This window comes from Ostrea edulis, chromosome 3 (assembly GCF_947568905.1).
Source record: "Ostrea edulis chromosome 3, xbOstEdul1.1, whole genome shotgun sequence".
Taxonomy (NCBI): domain Eukaryota; kingdom Metazoa; phylum Mollusca; class Bivalvia; order Ostreida; family Ostreidae; genus Ostrea; species Ostrea edulis.
This window is the reverse complement of record NC_079166.1, coordinates 64,607,503-64,632,670: the sequence shown is the minus strand read 5'-3', so window position 1 is coordinate 64,632,670 and position 25,168 is coordinate 64,607,503. Positions and strand designations below refer to the sequence as shown.

General features: G+C 36.5%; 1 protein-coding gene across 3 annotated transcripts in view; it reads right to left on the bottom strand.

Moving 5' to 3' along the window:
* Positions 1-843: 843 nt before the first annotated feature.
* Positions 844-25,168, bottom strand: part of LOC125675287 (cilia and flagella-associated protein 47-like) — a 34,149-nt gene continuing 9,824 nt past the window's right edge. Inside the window, exons 16-60 of one of the 3 annotated variants that reach the window (XM_056158528.1) lie at positions 24,838-24,971; positions 24,481-24,591; positions 24,037-24,167; positions 23,521-23,643; positions 23,057-23,266; positions 22,672-22,740; positions 22,125-22,304; positions 21,145-21,426; positions 20,898-20,912; positions 19,707-19,914; positions 19,254-19,452; positions 18,940-19,031; positions 17,994-18,126; positions 17,520-17,619; positions 17,162-17,336; positions 16,759-17,011; positions 16,127-16,354; positions 15,572-15,794; positions 14,694-14,889; positions 14,265-14,362; positions 13,683-13,799; positions 13,283-13,417; positions 12,089-12,352; positions 11,893-11,925; positions 10,352-10,622; positions 9,920-10,171; positions 9,467-9,606; positions 8,717-8,839; positions 8,112-8,235; positions 7,797-7,993; positions 7,393-7,536; positions 6,864-6,982; positions 6,722-6,776; positions 6,214-6,362; positions 5,728-5,875; positions 5,234-5,409; positions 5,021-5,128; positions 4,660-4,876; positions 4,186-4,342; positions 3,651-3,879; positions 3,238-3,500; positions 2,830-3,001; positions 2,411-2,572; positions 2,130-2,298; positions 844-1,809 (exon numbers count right to left, since the gene is read on the bottom strand). In XM_056158528.1, coding sequence (XP_056014503.1) covers positions 1,591-1,809; positions 2,130-2,298; positions 2,411-2,572; positions 2,830-3,001; positions 3,238-3,500; positions 3,651-3,879; positions 4,186-4,342; positions 4,660-4,876; positions 5,021-5,128; positions 5,234-5,409; positions 5,728-5,875; positions 6,214-6,362; positions 6,722-6,776; positions 6,864-6,982; positions 7,393-7,536; positions 7,797-7,993; positions 8,112-8,235; positions 8,717-8,839; positions 9,467-9,606; positions 9,920-10,171; positions 10,352-10,622; positions 11,893-11,925; positions 12,089-12,352; positions 13,283-13,417; positions 13,683-13,799; positions 14,265-14,362; positions 14,694-14,889; positions 15,572-15,794; positions 16,127-16,354; positions 16,759-17,011; positions 17,162-17,336; positions 17,520-17,619; positions 17,994-18,126; positions 18,940-19,031; positions 19,254-19,452; positions 19,707-19,914; positions 20,898-20,912; positions 21,145-21,426; positions 22,125-22,304; positions 22,672-22,740; positions 23,057-23,266; positions 23,521-23,643; positions 24,037-24,167; positions 24,481-24,591; positions 24,838-24,971 — 7,303 coding nt within the window. In that variant the 3' untranslated portion in view covers positions 844-1,590. Of the gene's footprint in view, positions 1,810-2,129; positions 2,299-2,410; positions 2,573-2,829; positions 3,002-3,237; positions 3,501-3,650; positions 3,880-4,185; positions 4,343-4,659; positions 4,877-5,020; positions 5,129-5,233; positions 5,410-5,727; positions 5,876-6,213; positions 6,363-6,721; positions 6,777-6,863; positions 6,983-7,392; positions 7,537-7,796; positions 7,994-8,111; positions 8,236-8,716; positions 8,840-9,466; positions 9,607-9,919; positions 10,172-10,351; positions 10,623-11,709; positions 11,728-11,892; positions 11,926-12,088; positions 12,353-13,282; positions 13,418-13,682; positions 13,800-14,264; positions 14,363-14,693; positions 14,890-15,571; positions 15,795-16,126; positions 16,355-16,758; positions 17,012-17,161; positions 17,337-17,519; positions 17,620-17,993; positions 18,127-18,939; positions 19,032-19,253; positions 19,453-19,706; positions 19,915-20,897; positions 20,913-21,144; positions 21,427-22,124; positions 22,305-22,671; positions 22,741-23,056; positions 23,267-23,520; positions 23,644-24,036; positions 24,168-24,480; positions 24,592-24,837; positions 24,972-25,168 lie in introns of all 3 variants that reach the window. The other 2 variants (XM_056158529.1, XM_048912814.2) reach the window with 2 other exon arrangements.

Genomic DNA, 25,168 nt, shown 5'->3' with positions numbered 1-25,168 from the left:
GGTAGGGTGGAGCCACAAAAAGAAATCGTGTACAGAAAATTAATCCAAAAAACATTTCTTTTCACGAGTAGCAAAGCCACACTAAATCATATCCAAATGGAAATGTACCCTATTGTGTGGATTAAGTTTTTTTTTTTCATTCCCCAGTGACTAAAATTGGGGGCAAATTGTTTTAAATTGTCTTGTCTGTCTGCATCTTTAACCTTACTCATTACTTTTAAATGGCAAGTGACAGTACTCGCATATATTTCATGTGTTCATTCCTTGTGACAAAACCTTATAATGGCACAAAAATTAATTTTAAACCCTTGGACTTTGACCTGCTCTTAAGGTAAACCCAACTTGTGCAATATCTTCTGAACTATTCAAAGTAGCATTTTTTATGATTTAGTGTGGTCCTGCCAATCTTGAAAAGGATTTATTTTAATTTCTTGTATATTCCCATATCGGACGGACTTCGATCTTCTATTATTGCCCCACCTTACTTTGATCAAACTTAAATTTATGCTACCTGAAGATGCTTGCATATCAATATAACTAATCATTGACCTATTCTGGAGAAGATTTTTGAAGATATTTCCCTATATATTCCCACATAATACTTTAATCCTCTACTGTAGCCCCACCCGTTTTTGCTTATTTCGGAACTGGGAATGCATAAAAATCACACTGAATTCTATGCATTTGAAATGTGTGTATATGTAAACCAATTGTAAAACACAACATCGTATTAGCATGAAACATTTTGAGACCAAATTATCCGTTAAACGCAACATCGTATTAGCATGAAACATATTGACATGATCAAATAATTCATTTAACAGTACACAACAGAAACCTAGGTTCATATATTTTCAGTTTTATTAAAAGTGGTTTATGGACAATAAATATAAATACATTCTATATAATAAAATCAGTTGTCAACAAAAACTTGAGTTTTATCACAGTCATATATATATAGAGAAAAGCAGTAAACTGTTTGGCAAACTTGTCATTTTGGACAGTTTGAATCACTAGATATTCATTTTTAAGTACACATGACAATAGACGCACGCATGATGTTTGAATTTTGACTTTGAAGTTTTTCATCATCACAGCAATGCTGTATATACAACAACACTTACAGTGCATAAAAAAATTCTTTACAGACATTCACAAATCACTTACAAACATCAAACATCATTTCTTATAAATAATCAAATAAGTAGTCAAAGTTAAAAATAAAATTTACAAAAAACTGACATACTTATACATAAGAAAATCTGAATAAAACACTTGGCATCAATGTTCATGCTTGTATCACAATATTTTTGGACGGAGAACCCTGCTTGATCAATAATTCCACATTTTATATTTAATATTATGACAATATTCAAGGACAAATTCTACAACAAATGTAATTCTTAAGCTGTTGATGCAATAATTCCAGAAACGACTATTTCTCGGTCTGACGAAAACATTTCTGGATGAATATAAGATCAGCAGAACTCGTGTGTTCCTTATGACCCCTAAAAATTGTGGCTCACTTAGACAACATGTGCTACGATAAAGAATAAGAATTCCTTGAAAAGTTCATCCTGGCAACAAAACTCACAACTTCAAAGATCTGGTCAACAGTGGCGCTCCTTTGATAGGTGAAGAGGCTGCGGTGGTGCTCAGCCTCAGGTTTTCACGGATGTAGTTCAGTTTATCGCCCCTGAAACGGGGATCTGGATGGGGCCCTGCCATGGGTTGGGCAGATTTGCCCCGTGGAGGGGAATACTGGGGTAGGACTCCTTTGACGTCGTAACTCCACTGCATATCAGGAGTCTAAAATTAGTAGAGAGTACAATCAGGTATAGTGTAAAATTAGTAGAGAGTACAATCAGGTATAGTGTAAAATTAGTAAATACTACAATCAGGTATAGTGTAAAATTAGTAAATACTACAATCAGGTCAAGTGTGTCGTGTTTGTTCAAGATCCATTCCTTTTTACCGTAAAATGTGGTTTCTAATTCATATATTAAGTGTTGATTTTTTTGGCGGTTAATTTTGCTTTTTTTCTGCACAAAATTTACTTTTGCTCCATTATCAGTTCATGTATATAAAATGTCCTGAACCATATATTTTTTAAAGATCTGTTGCTTTACCTGAATAACAAGTTTAGCTTGATAAATTTTTCCGTATAATGCTGGTTTAAATTTGATGGCCAGCAGGGTTCCGTTGGTGCCCTGGGGTAGAAGTTCTCCAGTTTGGGGGCTGACCGTGAACTCTGGATCGCTGCCAGCACTGAAGTAGGCATTGTACACAACAGGATGTCTGGAATAGATGTACACAGTCATAACAATGTAATCATCTGAACTAATCCAGAATATTTTAATAGATTACGTAAAACGTTTATTAATAATAAGAGTTTTTATAGGTCCCTCACTTGGATTGACTTGTGATTCTGAATCCAACACTGGATTCTTTGTTGAGTCCTGTTGCCTCAATAGTAATGGTATCATCCACTGGGGGCTCTGCCGCCACAAACTTCACAGGGAATCGCCACAACCCTCCAGTGGCTGCTCGCACCACCAGCTCCACATTGTGGCTAAAATCAATGATGTCAAACTGTTCATGTTAAGCTTTGGAAAAATGCTATTATTGCTTGATAGACACATATAGTGGCATTATTTTTGCTTACCGATTTACTTTTAACAGCGAAAATTTTATCAATTTATAAAATGCAAAAGCATTTTGTGATAATACTTTCATTGTATCTTGAACATCTGTTGTACCAATTGATGAACAAGACCCTTTTCCGTTGACAACTCTATGAAATGATATAATTATGCAATGCTATCTCACCTCATGGCCTTGAAAGGAGCAAAGACCAAATTAAACACAAGCACAACCAGCCCAGAGATTTCCTCTCTCTGGGCTCGCACAAGTGTCAGGGCCACCGAATTCTGGAGATTGTCCTGCGAGTCTCGGTCAGGGAATGACAACTCGTATTCAAATTCATTGGCTGTAGCGAGTGCTGTGGAGTAAGATTTAAAATATCCAGTCTCTAAATCAACCTTTCATTCATTTACATCATCAGTGCTCATCAGTTGAAAGTGACGAGACTTGAATCATCCTATTAAAGTTGTAATTATGATGTTCCATTAAACTTTTCTGAATGTGATATAACTATTCAAATTAATGAGGCATCACTGTATACACAGTGAAACAGAGTTTTTAACATTTCTTTGAATTTTTAGTAATTGCTCTTACTTTCTCCCACCACAATTCCATCGGATATATTGCTTCCTTTTGGCGTAATGGACCGGGTGAAAACAGATTTGTGTGGCCCTGAGGAGGCCGGAGCCACTCCTGACAAGGTAACTTCAAGCCTCTCTTCCAATCTGTCCCGGGCCTTGCACTCCACCACTGCCCCCTGGGAATCCTTGATGGGTTTAGACTCTGGGATTCCTTGGATTGGATACAGCCATCTTATTTCTCTAAGACCCTCGTTTCCTGAGATTGACAGCTGATAGCTAAAAGTAGAATAGCACGAACTGTTGAAATATTTGGAACATGAGTATTTTTGTGGTAATGATTTTAGAGGTTTCATACAGGTTAGTGTTCCAATGCAGCCATTAGCTTTGATTCTATGAAGCAATAACGTGGTCCTCTTCCCTACTTACCCCTCGCTGTCTTTAGGAGCATACTGCCACCTGCTGCCATCTTCCTTCCTGACGATGACAGAACACAGCGCCTCATACTTTGTCATCTCTGTCGGGGCAAAGCAGACAGGAATGTCTAGAGTAGACTTGGGGCCCACCCTGATTGTGGTGTTCTGTTTGAGGAGGAGACAGAAGGCAGCGTCTGGAGCAGGGTAGCTGTTCAGTATCTGATCCATCTCTGAGCTGGTGTCTGAAGGAAACTTAAATCTTGAAGGCACACAGGCTTGATAATATTATACGAGAACCTACATTGGCGGCATATAAATTTTGGTGTTTTGATCCAGTTGTAAGTGGGCAAATTTCTGATCAATGCTAATTGCTAAGTATTAATATAGCCACATGTCACTGATGGTGCTAATTTGTGATTACGATGAATAGTCCATTACCAACAACTGAGCAAAATTTTGAATGCATTATAACATGCTTTTAAAGTGCTCTACCAAAGGGAAATTTTTTTAACAAGTAACTGACAAAATCATGTGAAATTGAGGCCAACCTTTCAAGGAGACATCGACTAGGACAGCATGATCCATGGGGTTCCTGAAAGGGATGATCATGGTGGTGTTGGAGCCAGCCTCTGTGTATACACTCACTGCATCCTGGGGTTGAGGCAGCAAGCCTGTCCCCGAGGCCACAAACACCCACTCTCCCAGCTGTCATTAAAGTACAAGACACACATAATTATATGTAGAGTGGACAATGCCAAAAATTTATTTATGCCACGTAATGCATTGATTTTGTGAACACGGCATAAATAAAATGAAAAAGTATCGATGTGCTGTGTGAATTTATGAATGTTGTGTTGGGTAAAGAAATTTGGATAATTGGGGTTGAGCTGTATTTCATCATGTATGGGGATTAGATACAATGGAGGGGACAACAAAGTAAACTTTAGGATAAATGCAATACATTTTACCTACTATCATGTGTTATATAATCTTCATAAAGAGAGAGACGGCACATTAATTACCTGCTCACTGTGGAAGGTGATCTTGGCCAAATGGTCACCTTGACCCAGCGTAGATGGCATGAAATGTATTGGAACCTCAATCTGAGATTGGGGTCTAAGTACAAGGGGCCGTTCATTATCCCGTTCTAGGGTGAAGTTATTGGAATTGGAAATTGTGGGTGTTAATTCGAGCAATTCTTCTGTGGGATTGCTCAGCACAATTGTCTGCTTTGTCCATCTGCAAAAAGAACATCATTCAGTGAAAAATAAAAACAGACTCTTTTCTATATCTTTTGCAAACCCATTCAATTCTCTTGGAGTGTTTCTTTAAACGATGCTGATCTAAATGATATTGATACAAAGCAAAAGACATGATTCATACCGTCCAAGATCACACTCCATGTGAGGCAGGGTTGTAGGAGGAGGGGGATCTGCCTTTAGCCGGAGGTCATACCAGAATTCCCCAACACTCTTATGGTAAAATATCAAACTAAAATCAAATGCAAAATCAATCAATAAACATGTTAGATAATGTAGATACTAGAAGTTTATTCACAGATAACAAATATTTGAAATTAAAATTTAGATTTCATACCTTCCTCTGTGTTTTCCTACAACAGCTGGGGCATATGTCAGTGTGTACACATCTTTCTCCCCAGCCTTCAAGGTTATGGAATCCTTACCATGAAGACCACGCCCCTCAATGGTGACCTCCAGGGTAATGTCTTCAGGGGTGGGGTTTCTCACAATGACTTCTAGCACGGCTTTCTTCTGCAGAACCAAAAATTTGTCACATTAAGGAGATCGCATTGAAAAACGCCAGTCCACTGAGATTCTATAATATTAACTAGAAAATTTTCCCAGCAATTTATATTTACAGTATCTTTTTATAAAAATCACTTGAGAGGTAAGGTATAAATTACAATATTGTACAGCTACAAATCACATACAAATCCATTAACTTCATAGATGAACGTGTTTCCTTATCCAAAGGTACATATTTGCAATAATTTTGATGAATTTGTTTTCTTTGAAACTGACAATGATTTTACAAATTTCACAGATTGATGGAAATTAACCATTTTATACCTGACAACAGCACTCGACAGCCATGATTCTTTCAGGGGGACTTGGCTTGACGTGGATTTCTAGAGAGTACCACACTCGGTAGCCATAGTACTTCCTGCTCTCCTCGTCTTCATCATCAGGAAGTTCATCACCATCACTGTCAACCTCACTGCAATGTGAAAGTGAAAGAGTGAAAAAGAAATATAGCCAGGGTAAAAAATGAAAATTGATGAAAAAAGAAGAAATTCGAAAGCAAAATGATGAGAATTACCCCCCCCCCCCCCTTGATTAATGGGGTGAAAGCAAAACATGCATGTTACAAATAACATTACAAAATCCTGCAGAATATTATTTTACAGTAAGTTAGTGAACTCTGACAAAGATGAATCACAATCACCTGAGAGATATACATGACCAAAGTAATTAAGATTTATTCTAATCATTCCGACAAAAAGGAAGGTTTTTCTAGTTATCTTCCTTTCTCACACTGCATCCCTATATACTTACACTACAGGGTTTTTGCTGGCAATAAATGCAATAATTCCTTTGTACACTCCTCGCCGACTGGGGGTGATATCCATGCCGTAGGTTCCTGTCTGTCCTGGCAGCACTGTTAGGGAGTTATTACCGCTCACAAAGGAAAAGTCTGACTCCACCTACAGCAGAACAGGGTAAAGTTCAATCAACAGCTCAAATCATGTTCAATTTACAGCTCAAGTCAAGTTCAATTTACAGCTCAAATCAAGTTCAATATACAGCTCAAATAAAGTTCAATTTACAGCTCAAATCATGTTAAATTTACAGCTCAAATCATGTTTAATTTACAGCTCAAATCAAGAAATCAATTAACAGCTCAAATCAGTTCAATTTACAGCTCAAATCAAGTTCAGTTCAATTTACAGCTCAAAATCCAGAATTCAATTAACAGCTGAAGTCAACTTGAATTAACAGCTCAAACAAAATAAAACTGGTTTAAAAATTACCATGGAAGTAATATTTTTTTTGGACAATTTACCTTGTAACACAGCTTCTTCTTTGTCACATTGGGAATAGACAAGATGTGCTGGGCTCTAAAGAATGAAAAACCACAAAATATATTAAGAAACATCATATTTTTAAAGTTTAGGAAAGAGAAGGAAAGAGAAGAATAGACTTACCCCTTTTTAGCCTCACATTTGATGACCACATGATCCAGTGCCAGTGGTTTTTGTGGTTTGCCACACAGGTAGAACACATGGTCAGTTCCATCTTCTGTGTTGGACAAAACTAACTTGCCCTAAAGTAGAAAAGAAACAAAACATTGTATAAAAGTGGACGGTTCACAAAGTATGTCATAATGAATATCAATACACCATTTCTGCGATGATTGATTTTTCAAAATTTTTTATTGTTACTTCGTCATCTTTTAAAACCAACAAGAGTTAGGCTTCTTTCTCATTTATTGATTGGGGATTCAAAAGGTGGTGTTTTTCCAACACAACTGTTTGTAGGTTTCTGAGGGAGGATGATGACAGTAACCTTAAAAATGTCCACACATTTCACAGTGCTCAACAATTCCTTTTAGCACCAAGCAGGTAAATCCTATTTTATATAATTTCTAAGCATTATTTTTCACAATAGTGTCCCATGCAGTCATATAAAAAGACTACAGACCATTACTGTTTCAGAAGTGTTATCTTGATTTACCTGAACTACAATTTCATTCTGAGGTTTGAAAACCAGTGGATACTTGGTAGTATTGTACGCCTTGGCCAGCACCATTGGGGGACCGAAAAAGCCGGAGCCCTCAATAGCAGCCCTCAAGGGCCAATCATGATTTGTCATGTTTACCTGTGAAAAGATGAAAATACACTGACAGAGACTATTTCAGTCAGGACCTGGAATTTGATTGTGTATGCTATTAAATCAATAAGCATAACTGCTAAAAATATATGAATGAAATCTAAACATTAATTGAAAACTTATGATGATAAGGCTTCAAAGTTTTTCAGCTTATAAAATATGATCATGATCATCAATATGAATGAATATCCACAGAAAAATCAGTAAAAGTTTATAGATTCCATCCCACAACCTGCTATGAAACTTACAATCGGTATTTCCTGGGTGACTGACTGATGGACGGGGGCCTTAAAGTCTAATTCTGCAGTGCTGCCCTCTGGATTGACTGTACACTCCACCTTGTAGACACGAACATCATCAGGGGCACATAACTCTATCTGACAAGGATAGTGCCCAGGTTCGCTTGCAGTGAATTGTATGGGCAGTTCCACACAGGAATCTTTACCTGAATTCATGTGGAAAACACCATAGTTAAGAAAAATGAAATTCATGCAACTAAGAAGTTTGTATCAGGGTTGGGGAATTTTCTTGTGCTTGATTACAGCTGATGAGGTTTGACTTACCATTGTTGGAGACTGGTGCACTGCTAGATCTCAAACTGGTAGCAGGGACTACAAGTTTTTCTGGCAGTTTGTAGAATTCTGAATCACTTTTCACTTTGTAGGTGATTCCTTGGGGAGCTTTGGCCTGAAAGGAGAAAATTAGTATTAAAGAAACCTTTGAATAATCATGTGTTCGCAACACAAAAAATCTTATATATTTTCTTAATAAATCTTGAGTTATCTCCCATTGGCATATATCTCATTTCCAATTGACCATTAAAGATGATTCAAGAATTCATCATCATCTAACTCAGCCGTACCCGTTTCTCAGATTATACTATAAGATTTGATACCTATATCTGTAGCCATACATTGGCCTGGCTAATGCTCTACTGCGCTAATACTTATATCTGTAGCCGTACCTTGGCCTGGCTAATACTCTGCTGAGCTAAAACCTATATCTGTAGCCATACCATGGCCTGGCTAATGCCCTGCTGAGCTAAAACCTATATCTGTAGCCGTACCTTGGCCTGGCTAATGCCCTGCTGAGCTAATACCTATATCTGTAGCCGTACCTTGGTCTGGCTAATACTTTGCTGAGCTAATACTTATATCTGTAGCCATACCTTGGCCTGGCTAATACTCTGCTGAGCGTTTGTAGAGAGTAGTGTTACAGTTTTGGACGTCACGCTACAAGTGTTGATAGTGCCTGTGACCAGTCGACGATGAAGCTCCTTATCTGACATACGCTGCAAATTGAAAGCCATAAATGTTAGTTTCTATACATGATCAATTCTATAAACTAGTGATAATAAAAAATTATAGGTTACCATGAAAGTGAAGCCATAAATATTAGTTTCTATACATGATGAATTCTATAAACTAGTGATAATAAAAAAATTAATCATTAATATGAAAAGTGAAGTCATGAATGCTTTTTTATGTAGCAATCAATTCAGTTGTGATAATAAATAATTCATGGTCTTTATGCATGAAAAATTTTGTTCAAAGATCAATTATTAATGTGCATATAATGGTACACTTGACTGTGAATATTTTATAAAGTGATGTAAATTTCCTTGTTTGTTATGCTGTAACTTGATGCTGTAGTGTATTATAACATTAAGGTTTTCAAAATCACCAATTGTTTTGGAGGGATAATTTATCTGATCAATACTATTAAAATGTTACGGTCAAACCCTGGAATTTAAACCCTTTACAAAGATCAGAGAGGAGACTTAACACAAAGAATAAAAAGTCTTTCATTATAGAATCAGGTTCTCATCAACAAATTATTTTCTCAATTCTAACAACTAAAATTTACCTCACACAAAAACAATAAGCTCCTACAGTAGATTTTAGTTTAGTTTCTTTACCTGTTGAGCGGCCATGAGCAGAGCCCGCTCTTTGACCTTGTTTGTGATTGGCACTAGAATGCTCTCCTTTAGAGTCTGTCCCGCCTCACACTTCCAATACACAACCCTGTCATCTCCTCCAAATAGGCCACGCCCAGTTCCTGTAAAGACAGACAACTCCTCCAAATCAGAATAAAACAACAGTATAAAGTGAAGACAGCACACCCAACAATATTATCATCAGTATCAACATTCAAAAACAGATATATAACTGAACATGTATACAATTCCATAAATAGCCCAGAATCTCCTTAATGGCCCATCAGTGACCAATCACAAAATTTCACTGAAATCTGTTGGTAACTTTTTGAGGTATCTTTTGGAATATATGCAAACAAAACTCATGTGAATACCTTAACTCTACCCATCCACATTGGCAGAGGCAGTAAATTTCTAAATGCCAAATCTACAAACCTGCAGCGGCTGCACTGGTAATGCGGACACTGTGTGGTGTGCGAAGGAAGGGCACCACTGACGGCAGGGGCAAAGTGGCGGTGGCCTCAATGGAGTATAAAAACTCTCCAATAGACTCATTCAGGAATATAATAGAGCACTGGCGCTCTCCAATGTTGAAGGGCAGAAAGTGGATCTCAATGTTAGCTGAACCTTGTGCCTCTATATATAGACTTGCTACTGGGCTGTAGAAAGCACTCATCATTGGTTGTTCTGACAAATAAAATTAAAGCACAATTCAAACAGCTATCTTGTATTTTTTTAGTGCGTAGGAGCATTGATACATTTAACAACAAGGTTGTTAATTTACAAATCATATACAATGTACATTGATTATGTATGCAAAAATATATCGTGGAGAGTTTAATTTTCTAAGACAAAGTGATGTCATACCATTTTTCTTAAAAAAGGAGTCTTCCTCTCGTGGGGGAGGGGGAGTGGGTGGAGTCTCGGGCCTCTTGAGCCCATGGTCCACCCGGGCTCTGATCTTCCTGCGCTTCTTTTCCTTGGGTTTCATGAGATGGGCTGGTTTGCTTGGGTCCAGTAAATCAGCACTGGCCTCCACTAATACCACACGGAATTCCCCGCCCTCATCAAAAGGATTGACCACTTTAAGTGGGATCTTCTCTAGCTCATAGCAGGGGGATTCTGTTTTGATAGTGTGCTATAATGAAAAGGGAATGTTTTCTTCAAATTATTCAAAACCCTGATTCGAATGAACTTTTAAATTAAACTTTCTTTGTGTTGGTAAATTTATTCATTTAAACATATATACAGTACCTCATATAATACATCATTTGTCACAAAAAAATAATTATACATATGATTTATAGTAAAATCATTTTCATTTTCATGGGTTTCAATATTCATGGTTTGAGAAAAAATAAGCTTGAATGTAGGGATTCTTTATAGGTGTTCATTTTTCTCTAATTTGTGCAGGCGTTTAATTCATGAGTGTGCCCTCAACACAAACATAAAATCCCCATGAAAATTAATGACTTTACAATATACACCACACACTCAAGTATATGTGTTGTTGTTAATTAATATCAGCAAAGCCACAATACAATTAATAAATGTACACTGACAAGTTGTTCACTCATGAGTACATAACAATTTCAAAATGCATGATTATTTTCACACAGTAAGTATATAACAAAAAACTAAATGAAAATCACTTAGCAGACTGGAAATTAATCACCACATATTAGATTGTTTTAGTTCATTAAGACACACAACTGTTCCCCACACATACATCAAACATCTATGGTGAACATGAATTGTCATTGGCTGGGAATCTGATGACCGGGAAACATGTTTTTACACGTAGTGGCCTTTATTACAGTGCTATGATGCTAAAGGTTTTCGTTTTTTGTTTTGGTGGTGCTTTTTTCTATTTTTTTGGTCTTTTTCTTAGAAATTCTGTTGATATGTAAACATTGGGTGAATCAGTTATGAAAATCATTGTTTTTGTCAGAAGAACAACATATTTAACCTACAATCCTAAAGTTGGGATGAAAAAAGCCATCTCTTTAACTTGATTTTTTTAAAGTATTGCCATTGTTTCCTTTTGCACTTAACAAGTTCTAAAAATCACTTTTAATTTTTCAAGATGAGATTTTTGTTTCTCTATTGTACTTTGATTTCCCTTTAAATGTGTGACCCCTCCCATAGCTCTACCATGCATAGACATAATTTGCCACTAATCACTGATCACAGAAACCAACACAGAGTACAGGGTGAAGAAATACCTGAGATTTATGCATATGCTGGAAACAAATAAATATTGAAAAAAAACTGATGGAGAATGAAACATGATATAAAGCATGATAAAAGTTAGAGCTAACAAAAAAAAAAATAAAATCACAAAAATATCCATCCAAGTTACTGAAAATGCAAACACAGTGCACACAGCAATTTGCTGCACCAAATACCATCAAGTTATTGTTTGAAAACAATCCTCCACCCTTTAACAATAAAATGCCAACAAAATTATTTATATACCAAAAAATATCAAGACAAAACCAATCACCACATAACTCGCATTTCAGAATTGCTGTAAAAGCTTAGCAGCTCAAAGATCCTTTGCTCAAACGAGAAAAAACCCCTCCCAAAACCAAACCACCATACCTTTGGTGTGATGTTGTCAATCTGAGTTCGCAGGTTAAAGGTCAAGGTTGAACCCACAGCAGATCCATGTCTTCTACCCACCAGCACCAGCATTGCCTCTGCTGGCCTTAAGAAGCGACTGGTAAACTCTACATTCAGATGAAGGGTAGATCTAGGGGGTATGCTGACGTGGTCTCCTTTTGGAATGATAAAGTCGCGAGCATCGTGTCCTGCGACCATCACCTGGTACTGTAGCGGCTTGCTACTGGGGTTGCTTAGCTTCACCTGGAAAGTTAGATTGAGCACTCACTGAAACACCGACTTAGAGCTATATTTAAATCAACGTTTTACTTCACTCGAGAAATTTTTAATACGTGCGGTTTGACATTGTCTGTAGCCATTTGTCACTCAAGTGTACATGTACAGTTAAACTTTGGTATCTCGTTCACAGATATCTTGAATATCATGGATTTGTCGAAGTGACTCAGATGTCCCAACCATTATTCTTGAAATATTTTACCATCGATATCGTGAATATCTCGAAGTTTTTTCTTGGACTGATTGAGTTTGAGATAATGAGGTTTGACTGTACATGTATATGACATAAGAAGATAACACCAGGAAGGTGCTGCTAGAACCTCATAGCTAAAATGCGATCGTAACTACTCCGCTATTTCCGTAACCGCAAATGAACCTCGTATGTGGATCGACGCCATCAGAGTTGGTATGTTATACTATGAAACGTGAACTTTCAAATGCATCTAAGATATTATACACATCTAAGGTATTGCATCACTATTAATTTCCACTTACATGTTTATTTATTAGAGTGAATAAGATGTTAATGATACCAAAACTGAATCTGTGGTGAAAATATAAATAACACATTATTCAGGGATTCGGTTCTGGCCTTTTAACCTCATCCACCGGTGCGCTTCCGGCAAAGAAATGCATCGATTTGATGCAATTCTTGCGCCGATCCATGTCTGAGTCTTCTTACTGGTTACGGAAAAGGACAAGCGCGTGATCCAATTGAGCTAAAATGAGCACCCCTTACCACTTTCTATGATATAAATACTAACATTCCCATTCTAAGGGATCAATTAACTGAAAGATCATAATAACAGTTGTAGCTATGATGTGGGCGCTGCCTGTCACCTCATCTACTGGTCAATATCTGAATTTGACCCCTGTCCTTGATTTTCACACACTGACCTGTCTACACACAGTGGCGTGGAGCCGGCCGGAGAAGTCCACGGTGGCTTTTGGCAGATACTGGGGAATCTTTTGGTACAGGTATATACACAGCATCAGCAACGCTATAGGGTTAGGGTCTGTGATGTCTATAGCCTGTAAAAAATGTCACATGTCTATAGCCTGTAAAAGATGTCACATGTTTATAGCCTGTAAAAGATGTCACATGTCTATAGCCTGTAAAAGATGTCACATGAATAACTCCCTGCATTAACGAGTCTCTCTTTATTGAATCTAATTCTAATATCATGGTGACATGAAGAAAATGTTATCCTATGTCAGATTGAAAGATTTCTTTTTCTAATTCACATGGAAGAGAGAGGGGAGTGTTTTATGATTTGTGTGACAAGCTTCTATTTACCTGAATGTCGTAATCCAACCCCACATGTCTCATGGCATTGACGATCTTGAGAGCATTGTGTAAACATTGTTCAGCAGTGGCGGGGTGGGTGTACATATCCTGAAGATGGGTCTTAATCTGCATCAACGACAGAAATTTATAGTAATGGGATAATTAATCAATTTCTACAATAGGGTGAAACATTAAGGAACACAATTTCAAAATTATTGGTTGAACATACAGTTGAACTTTAGTAGCTCAGACATCGACATCTCAAATACCATGGATATGTCGAAGGGAGTTGGAAATCCCAACTACATTTTTTAATGTATTTTAACCTTAATATTTTGAACTCTCGCATATATCAAAGTTTTCTCTCTACTCCATTGAGTTCAAGATAACAAGGTTTGACTGTATGTCCTGCTGTAAACTGTTTCCAAAGTGCACTGTGCAGTTAAATCGTTCAAAATTTGTTCATGCTACGACTGATCTGATCTATGAAACGGACAATGAAAACAATCTATTTTACACAAACTCAGACAAATTCATGCCAAAGAAAATCCTTAGAACAATAGAGTTTTAATCATCTCTAATCTTACTGACCAGGAAGGGAAGATGTGCCCCTAACACAGCGGCAATGACCAAGCCGTCTAACAGGTCAAAGTCGTAGTTCACAATCCAACGGGAGGGAGGGACTCCACCTACAGTACAGCAAAAAACCTTACACACCTCATTTACATGTTACACACCTCATTTACATGTTACACACCTCATTTACCACTTTTTTTCCTTCAAAAATAAGAGTCATTGTTACTATGTTGCATCAGATTCTTTTTATCTAAATATAATGTACAGCCACGACCATCTCCTTTTATTTGAACTTTTGTCATTTTATAAAATCCTTTGAGTGGAATTACCCAATCAAATATATATATTTCATACATCTGAACGATTTAAACAAAGGATCATTATTTATCTCCATATCCCAATGACAACTGGATTTTCGTTGTTTAACTTGGATGTAAAATTTACCTTTAGTACACCCTGTCCAGATGCGCTCTCTGTAGGTCTCGTAATGATGATTCAACCAGGACAGTATGATCCTCTCTCCCACGCCATAAATGTTGGAACTCAGGGGGTCCTGGTTTATGCTGGGTAGGTCAATGTTTTTATCTGGTGAAGGAGTATTCTTCAGTGACCGTGGGGTCACCTTGGCCAAAATAAGGGTCTGCAAAAGAAATATCAAACTCAAAATGTACTTTATCATCAGATTACCTAATGGTCCACATGAACAGTCCCTCAAACAAATCTTTGCAGCAAACATTTTTTTATCCCTCCATTTCCTCAAAAGAACTTTAAATCTTTTTATATTATCAGAACCTTAAATGTGGATCACTAAAATTTTATAGAGATTATCCTTGCTACAGTGCCTTAAAATCCTTTCATTAAAAATAACATAATCTCTGAACCTTAAATTTTCATCAAAATATAATCATGAATATCAAATTCCTCCAAAATCTAAAGAGAACCTCCAATCTTTTTATTTCATCCTCCTATCCCTGAAAAGAACTTTCATCTTTGCAGAGTTCACATATTCCCTCTCTGTTGATTCTCGGCTGTAATTTTCCTCTTTCCTGACTGACTACAGTACTCACCACTTTCCTGACTGACTGCAGCATTCATCTCTTTCCTGACTGACTGCAATACTCACCTCTTTCTTGACTGACTGCAGTACTCACCACTTTCCTGACTGACTACAGTACTCACCTCTTTCCTGACTGACTACAGTATTCACCTCTTTCCTGACTGACTGTTACAGTATTCACCACTTTCCTGACTGGCTACAGTACTCACCACTTTCCTGACTGACTACAGTATTCACCTCTTTCCTGACTGACTACAGTACTCACCTTGAGGAGCTGTAACAGGATGTCCGTCCATGCCCGCTTGGACACAGCCTCAAAAACATCCTCCTCAAGCTCTTCCTCCTCCTCCATATTGTTGGCTTGAGTTACTTCCCCTTGTTTAGTCAGCTCCAGTTTGAGCTGTTTCTGCATCTGCTTCCACAGGTGGTAGTCACGGGGTTCCAGCAGGTACTCAGGTTTAATGGAGGCTACACAAGCTCCCTGGCACCTGCACAATAAAATGCTTACATCAACACTGCTATAAGATGCCTTAGGAATTGCTTTAACATTTTATTTTTTTATTACACTGGTATATATTTCTAGAATAACTTATGTGCATTGTATTCATACCTTACATGAACTCTCAGTCTTAAACTTGTTCACTAAACATATTTCTTAAATTACTTTTTATTCAAATAGTTAGTTACTTTTATTTTGTAAAGTCAGAGATTCCTGACAAAAATTAAAAATTAATGATGAAAAATAAAAATTTGTTATAATGAAAAGGTTATAGAAAGAATATGCTAAAAAACTCCATCAAGATCACTTAAAATGAATTACCTCAGAAAAGTGAGCAGAGTAGCATGCTGCCAGTAGATTTGTTTGACCCTCTCTATAGGGTCCGAAGGGAGGGTGGAGTTAATGGGAATCCCGGGGACTGGACGGCCACTCAGGTTGTTGACCATGTCATAGATTGTTTTAAATTCCTTTTTCAGGTTGTTGGTGTCCCAGCTCCCAGCCTTGGCTGCTCTTGGTGCATCATCTGTTATTGGTTTCCTGCTTATTCCGCTAAAACAGACAAGATAACAAAGCTCAAAATCTGTTTTCTTCTGTGGTGAAAATACTACTTCGATTACATATATGTAAAACATTATACAGTAGAAGAATTCTGTAGACAACTTCTCTAGTGAAATATTGCTTTAAAAACAGGGGGGAAAAACTTTGATAAATAGTCAGGCACAATACTTTAAACTTGTAGTATTTGCCATGTAAACATAGTGTAATTTTAATATATGCATTTTTGGCTGAACATTTACCGAATCACGTGCATTAGTTTACAAATCATTTTTTTAACAGAACTTGGATATACTTGTACAAGAAAATTCTAAAACTTGATAATTCCCTTGAAATTCTTCTTTTCTCCTAAACATTGTGTGTTCTAAATATTTGAAATTTTTCTGTTCAGTAATTACCAGCGGAGAGAGTGAGGGATTATAATCGGGAATTGACCCCCTGGCCATCCCTGGGAGGAGAACCACCGCTGAACTGCCAAAAGAACCTCCATGTGAAAAATTCCTTCTTCTGTGTCCTCATCAGGGAACATTGCTGAGCCCAGTGACCTTGAAGCAAGGTCCATTTGACCCCGGCTAACATTCTGTTCTGATCCAGATGGAGGCTTGTTCATAGCTCCTTCACGGTTCAGTGGAGTGCTGTCATCAGTTGAGTCTAAAGAGAAGGAGGGAGGGTTTGATAAATCATTGATTTTTAAAATCTGATGATTTTTAGATGCTGAAAATGTTTGGTAAATATAGTATATAATCTAGATATACACAAAACATATAGATCAACACTCAAAGCAGTAAGAACGTATTTTACCCGTGACACTGGCTGAAGATTCATAACTGGAGGATGAAATTTGAAAATTTGAACTTGTTGCACTTGTTGAGGGTCGGCTGTTGTGCTGGGGTGAGGCACATGGAATGAAGACAGCTTCTCCTCCATTTTGATTCTCTTTTGAAATCAAAACTTTTCTCCCCTTTGGAGATGCTCCCTGAAAATTTTAAATGTCAATTTAATGCTACATAAAGAGCCAAGACAGGAGGAAATTTCCATATATTTCCTGATCTGCATATTACAATTTTCTAAGTTTCCATTCCATTCTACTTATAGTCTACAAAACACTGATACAGTTTCTTCACCATCTTTTAGTATTTGTGGTACTTTGATTTCTAACCTGTTCACAGACTATCTGGTAATCTGTTCTATGGAGAGCCAAGAATGGATAGCATGTTAGTAGACAGTTGTCAGCAGTCGCTGTCACCATCAACTTAAAGCTGTAATGCACAATGGAAATAACATTTTAAAGATATTAATATACCTATCAGAACCTATCACAAGGTATTTTCTTTGACAGGTGCAAACTAACTATCATGCTTTAAGCAAAAATGTATGCCGATATTGCACAGTCTTATTTTTGTTGCAATTTATTTTTGCTATTCTTACTGTTGCCCAAAAGCATGAAATTTTAAAACTGCATTGATCATAACCTTGCTGCAACATTTGTGCAGAAGGAACAGAAATGGATTTTAACAAAAAAGTCGTGAATATGACCAAAAGTGAAATTTAAAGCTGTATACAGAACCTGTAATGTGACAGACAATTATCGTTGATGTTATGAGCAAATTAAGAAAAATTGTTTACAACTTACATCTTCCCATTGTCATCAATAAACTTGATTGGCTGGCAGAAGGAGACCGGTTTAGGACTAGAGAAGATAACTTTACAGGAGAGAGCACACGGTTCAATCTGACCATCATCTCCATTGCAGGGCTTGATCTCGGCTGTAATGGTGAAAATATCTCAGAATTATTCCTGTTCATGTACACAAGCTGCTGAGATACCTCTGAGTTCAAGAAGAGATATTTTCCTTCAGGTAATGTAACACCAGAATCAAATAAAACAGATTTACTTTAGCTACATCAATAACAAGGGAATGTTTGTAAAACATGGAATATACATGATTGTAAAAGTAGCACATGAAATTTATTACAATAAAATCTTGTCTGATATCTAATCTTGTCAGATATCTAAAGTTTGTGTGATATCTAATAAATTTTATCTGATATTAACTCAATCTTGTCTGATATTAACTAAATTTTATCTGATATCTACTCAATCTTGTCTGATATTAACTCAATCTTGTCTGATATTAACTAAATTTTATCTGATATCTACTCAATCTTGTCTGATATCTACTCAATCTTGTCTGATATTAACTAAATTTTATCTGATATCTACTCAATCTTGTCTGATATCTACTCAATCTTGTCTGATATTAACTAAATTTTATCTGATATCTACTCAATCTTGTCTGATATCTACTCAATCTTGTCTGATATTAACTAAATTTTGTCTAATATCTACTCAATCTTGTCTGATATTTACTAAATTTTATCTGATATCTACTCAATCTTGTCTGATATCAACTAAATCTTGTGTGATATCCCCTAAATTTTGTCTGATATCTACACAATATTGTCTGGTATACCATATATCAAATGGAATCTGACAGATAAGCAACTTCTTGTATTTTGAAAAAAACATTCTTCAAATTCATTGTTTTTAGTTTCTGATATGGAGGTGATGAGACTTACACGACCCCTCAGGCCAGCTGACTGTTAACGGAGTAATAATACTGCCATCCTCACTTTCAACCTCTGGTACCTCCACAGTTAAATTGCTGGCCCTGTTTTAAAAGGTCAAGGTTAATTCCATAGTAACATATTTGACAACTGCATGTCTTCTTATTTACTATATATTCTTTTAAGATATCATGAGTGAAGATCCAAGATTTTTTTAACCACTACATTCAGAGGCAATTTCTAAATTGTGACTTTAATCAGAGTACCCATATTATGTGCAAACAGATCATTCATTTCTTTTCATTAAGACTATTGTATACACTAACTTTGTGTACTGAGAAGCCAGGACGGTGAACTCTGTGGTGACCTCTGTAAGGAGAGGAACTGGGGTCATTACTATGGCGAGGGGGTCAAACCAGACCTTGGGTGCTTTCATTTCCCCTATCACTTGGAGGTACTGGTAAGGTTTGTCCTCAATGTCATTAATGTAGATAGGAATCACACACTCGTGTTTTCCGGGTTTCTCTGAAATGAAAGTGAAATTAAGTGATAATAAAAATGAACAAATTAAAGAATGGAGAATATTTGGGTTATATACTAGTACTTTCACTTCTCTCTTTTTTAAAATTCATAAACTTAATTATGATAACATATTTCCATATTTTTAATTACCCTTTCTTGTCATTATATAAATGGAACAAAACACATCTTTCTTTGGTGGGGTGAGGGTTGAACATTTGATTTCATTAGCTGCAGGTTGAATTCTTCACAACACTTACTTGGACAAAATATCACAGAAATCTGCTGAGTTTTTCCAGGGTCCAGTACACCTTCAATTCCCTTGTTATCTGATCCTCCCATTACATTGAAGGGGACCCCAGAGGGGTGTGTAAATTTAAATAATCCTTCCTCTAGAGCCTCATTCTTTTCCGTCAAATTGAAAAGCCATTTCAGAGGCTTGTCACTGTTGTTAACAAGAATTGTACCCTGAAAAATCAAAATAAAGTTAAACAAGAAATCTTTTCGAACATAATTGTCTATCACTAGTAATAAATTCTATTTAGTTAATTTGTTTAGTAATTAATATAAAAGAGATATACATGTAGTAAGTTGAAAGATGTCTTCTTTGTTACATTCTAGTTTAACTGGCTCTTTAATTGTAAGAAATCGACTGAGGTGCGTATATACACTGCAAATTACTATATTCATTACATGGAGCTACATGTATACATGAAAATTGATATACATTTTCAGCTTATGCAAAAATACTGCATGAAAATAATGAAGTTGTTTTCAATGAAGTATATCTTGTTAGTTACAGGAATAAAGAACAGATACAGAGTTATAATGTTTTAGCGGGAAATAAAACTAATTCATAGACTGGCTATTATCCTTGGCAGCAACTGGAAAACTGCTAATTTAAGGGTAAATCTAGAATCAGTGTATTTTCAAAACTAAAGGAAAAATCAAAACAAACATCTCAGCAATTCAGATAGAAGATGTCAAAAGTTCAAATGAATTCAGCCTTTGATCATTTTCAGTGCAAAAACTAATGTTACCATCACCAGCATGAGTTTATAACTGCAGCTTGCTTTTTAACAAAGTGAACAAAAAAATTATAATAAGAAATAATAATGATAAAATAAACCCAACAACAAAAACAGAATAAAGAACAATCTTATCTATACCCAAAGCTTATCTTTTTTGTTTTTACTTATTCCAAATCGTGACAATTTCAATACAGTATGTGTTGGAGGGAGAAAACAGATTCTCTCCCTTTGATATGGAGAAAACTACACACCAGTAATACATGAAAGCTTTATTTTGCAGAACAGAGCAGCTGATGTGAGAAATACATATGTATTGAAGTATTTCTAATATAGAGGTATATGTATGAAGAGCAGAATAATTGAATTATATGATGGAAGCCTAGGGATATATAAAGATTATGTATATCAAGGCATTTTTACCTGCATCAACTTAAACTGAAAACAAAAATAAGTACATGTGTTTACAGTGCACTGAAAGAAACCGAAATTTTCTACCACTTAAAAAAAAAATTAAAGTGAGATAAAATCATAGCATAACTATTGTACAAACAGTTGTGGCATTCAATTGCAAATCACAGTGAATTAGTAATGCATCTCTATAAAATGCATAAAAAGAAAAAAAAAATCTTTATTCTTAAATAAGAATCAGTGCAACAGGCAAATGTACCTTTGTGACACCAAGACCTGTTGAGGCAGTGGGGTCCTCAAACGTAGATGGTAGAGAAAATTCTATCTTGTTTGTTGACAACTGAAGGGGCTGTCTCAGCGCCGTGGCGATGACGTGTTTCCGTGGCGTTGCTACTTGAGGAGGCTGTGGGCGGGGATTTATGATATGTTGCAGGCCGTTCTTATTGGATGGGGCTGGAGTGGGTGGGAAAGGTGTGGGGGCCGGCGAGGGGGCACCAATTTGATTGATGATAACAGGCATCACAAAGTCATATGCAGCAACCTACGAAAGAGAATTCAATAACTACAGAGAAAAGTTTCCTGAAATGTTTACTATAGTTTTATTATAAAAAGGCATTTATTTAAAGTTTCATCATCAATTTGCAATTTATACAAGTGCATGTATACACATACACAGCCTAACCTAACGATCTATAAATATATATATTTTTTTAAACATGAAAAGGCAATAATAACCCAACAATACCAGTGTAAATATATTTACATGTCAATGAATGAACATACAAAAAAATCAATAACGATGAGAAATTTTCTTTTTTCAAATCTGGTATTATTCTGGCCATTTTCAATCACAAGATGTATGATAAAGTACTAGTGCTGTCTCCCTGTTGAGAGATGAAAGGCAGAGATGTCCCTAACTCCAATCTGATTAAAATACAGATCTCTCAAAGAGAACACAGCACTTTCAATGTTGTGCATACTGTCTGAGAAATCTGTATTTTAATCAGATCGTCCTAATTTATACAATATTAATAACTTTTTATCAACCAAAAGAATGGGTCTGTCAATTTTTGTACGGGTCAAAGCTTTACTTGGCACATATTCGATTAGATTACTTAACTTTTGAAAATACTTGAAATTAGATTCTTAAATCACTTTTCCATAAAAAACAAATAAATTAGGATGAAAATGAATCATGCTTCCGATCCATTGTCATGAAACATAAAATCTATCATTTACCTCTGTAGGCATAAATATCAGTTCGCCTTCGATGGTTTCTTCAGGTGCCATGGTTACAGTAAACATTCCGGGATTGAGGAGCTGGTAGCTGTAGTCATCTTGTGTCTGGTAGCCGGGAAAGTTGAGAGTAAAGTCACGAAACCTCGTCAGGTCGAACTCCAACCTAGACTTTGTCACTGCCTGTTAGGATGAAATCACGAACAGAATTGACTATTGGGTAGATTTTCTGAAGAGTGTTTTCCTAGAATATGTAATTCTGTGAATGTGCAACATATGTAAACATAAAGAAAATTTTCTTGAAAAAAGTAACAAGATAAATATATTTCAGCATATATCAAGATTTTGAAAAAATTTAATAAAATCCTACAAAAATAAAAGAAAGATATTGATTTATTCACACCTCATATTGTTCTCATAATAATATTCTGTTTCTGAAATTTACTGCAGCATTGGCCCAATATTGATCATTTAATAAAATTTCTTCCTGGTTATGCATAACATGTAACATATAGGCTGAATTAATTGTATAAAGGGAAGTAACTCTTACCCGATTTGTCAGTTTGAAAGTAATGGTGGACCCTGATCCACAAAACACTCCACTGAAGTCAAAAGTGGCCTGTAGAGAAAAATTTCAAAATTTAAACTCAGTTACAGAATCAAAACTTTTACTCCACATATAAGACAAACTTAAAACACCTCATAACTGGAGAACTCATTAAAATACATAAGGTCCCTTTGTCAAAGATGTAAAAATTTTAAGAGCTAGTATTTTACTTTAGAATGCATAAATAACAAGATTGAGGGTCGATGACTAATACAAGAATTATTGTCACCAGATGTTTATAGTTTGAAGCAATCAAAAATGAATAATTCATCTCAGTAAAATCTTTAATTTTAACATTTCTAGTAATAAAGATTTCATCAGTCCTCACCACATCAATATCCACTGTGGGTGGTTCCACATTACCGCCCATCCGTAACTCCAGGGTCCGTCCTCCTTTGATGGCTACTTGTATCTTGGTGTCAAACTTCAGAATAGCACTAGGGGTCAGCTGGACCTTCAGCTCAGCATGTCCCCCCACAGGTACTACCCCGTGGATGGGGCTTATGGCTAGACCCGGGAAGGGGTTGGGGTCCAGAACCTGGAAAAATCAGAAATAGATCATCTGTCATCTTTATTCATGACTTGGCAATGTTTTAAATTCTGCGGAGTAAATCAAATTGTGCAAATGAAGACAACATGCGTATATACATGGGATAAATGACACTTCATTTTATCATTTCAGATGGTACAAATCTAAGCTAATTAACATATATTTTACATTTTCACTTACTAAAAGTCCAAAATTAAGATCTGATACTATGTTGATATTTGATAATTAAATGCATCACTAACCTGGAAGTAGGCGTGTGTTTGTCCAGTGTTGGCCAGCAGGGCTGTTCTGGTTGTTGTGATGTTGATGGGGGTCTGACCAAACATGATTCTTCTCTCCACGAACTGGACATTTGTTGACCCCAACTGTCAAGTAAACACACAAATCACTTCTGAACTTAGATCACCAACTCTCTTTAAACAAAATGCATTCAGACAGTTTTGTTTATTTTCAGTACTGGTGCAGTATTTAGTGATGAGAAAAGTGCTTTATACAGTGCATGGAGGTAAAACAATATACATAGATTCACTGTTACAAACTAGGAAGCCTCAAATTATCCAAGACTCCTTGATTTATAACAGTTGACCACACAAAATGTTCCCAAATCCCTGGGTCTCCATACATGTATATGTGTATGATATATACAAATTCTAATTAACTTGTGTATATGAGCAATGCAACGTGAAGCGCCCCCCCGGCAGTAGAACAGAACAGTACTGCCAATTGGAATGTAGTTATAATGACTCCCGTTCCCTTACCTCGGCTCGACACTGGAGCTGTAGCGTGGATCCTCCGTGGATCATCAGGGAGAAGGAGCCGTCCTCCGGAGCCAAATACGACGGGTGCCACACCACTTCACAGTCCAGTTCTTTGTATGAATCCACAGTTCCTGGGGGAAACACAAAACGCATTAACAATAAACCACTTAACCAACAGACTGACATTAAAAAAGATGTAGGAACAGCGACATGATGATTCTCCAGTGAACAAAACGCATTAACAACCAACAGACTGATGTTAAAAAAGATGTAGGAACAGCAACATGATGATTCTCCAGTGAACAAAACGCATTAACAATAAACCACTTGACCAACAGACTGACATTAAAAAAAATGTAGGAACAGCAACATGATGATTCTCCAGTGAACAAAACTGCAAAGTTCTACAACCAGAAATGTGAAATCAAAGGAAGAGACTATTACCTGTAGCAGGTCTGATGGAGAATGCTGTTCCTTTCTCTCCCAGATTGGGGGCCCAGGTGAACTCTGCTGGGTAGTTCAGGGTATTCTTCAGAGTTATCACTCCCCTCAGACCTGGAGAAAAAAAAAAAGGATGGTATTCAAAGCTCCGAAACATTGACATGGTGCATTCCGAATATCAGGTGGGGTGGGGGGGCATGAGGGGAAGATCCAGATGATTTAATACATTTCTAAAACTGTGATCAGCTTAGGAAGGATGCTGCAGAATGGTGCAATCATTTATTTTATGTAAAACATGCACCATTGCTCTGCATACACTAATTTTTTTTTCAAAATTCTTTTTCAAAATTGAAAACTTACCAGCTTCTGCTGGCATTCCATAGGAAGGGTACAGAACAAGCTCTTCTGTGGAGAGTTCCAATGCCACGGCAACTACTTCTGCTACCACGGTAACATGATGCTTGTAAAATCCATTTACTGTATATGACACAGACCTACAAACACAGGAATGAAACACACTGTATAATTTTCTTCATTGTAAATTAGGGAAGGGTAGTAAAACTTGCTGAAGATGAATACCAATATATCAGAAATTTTCCTTTTTTGCTTCTATAAAGTTCATAGTGAACGAGATGTGTTTGTTTAACACCATGCTCCTGTGGCAACAAAGTAACACCCCAGAGTCAAGGTC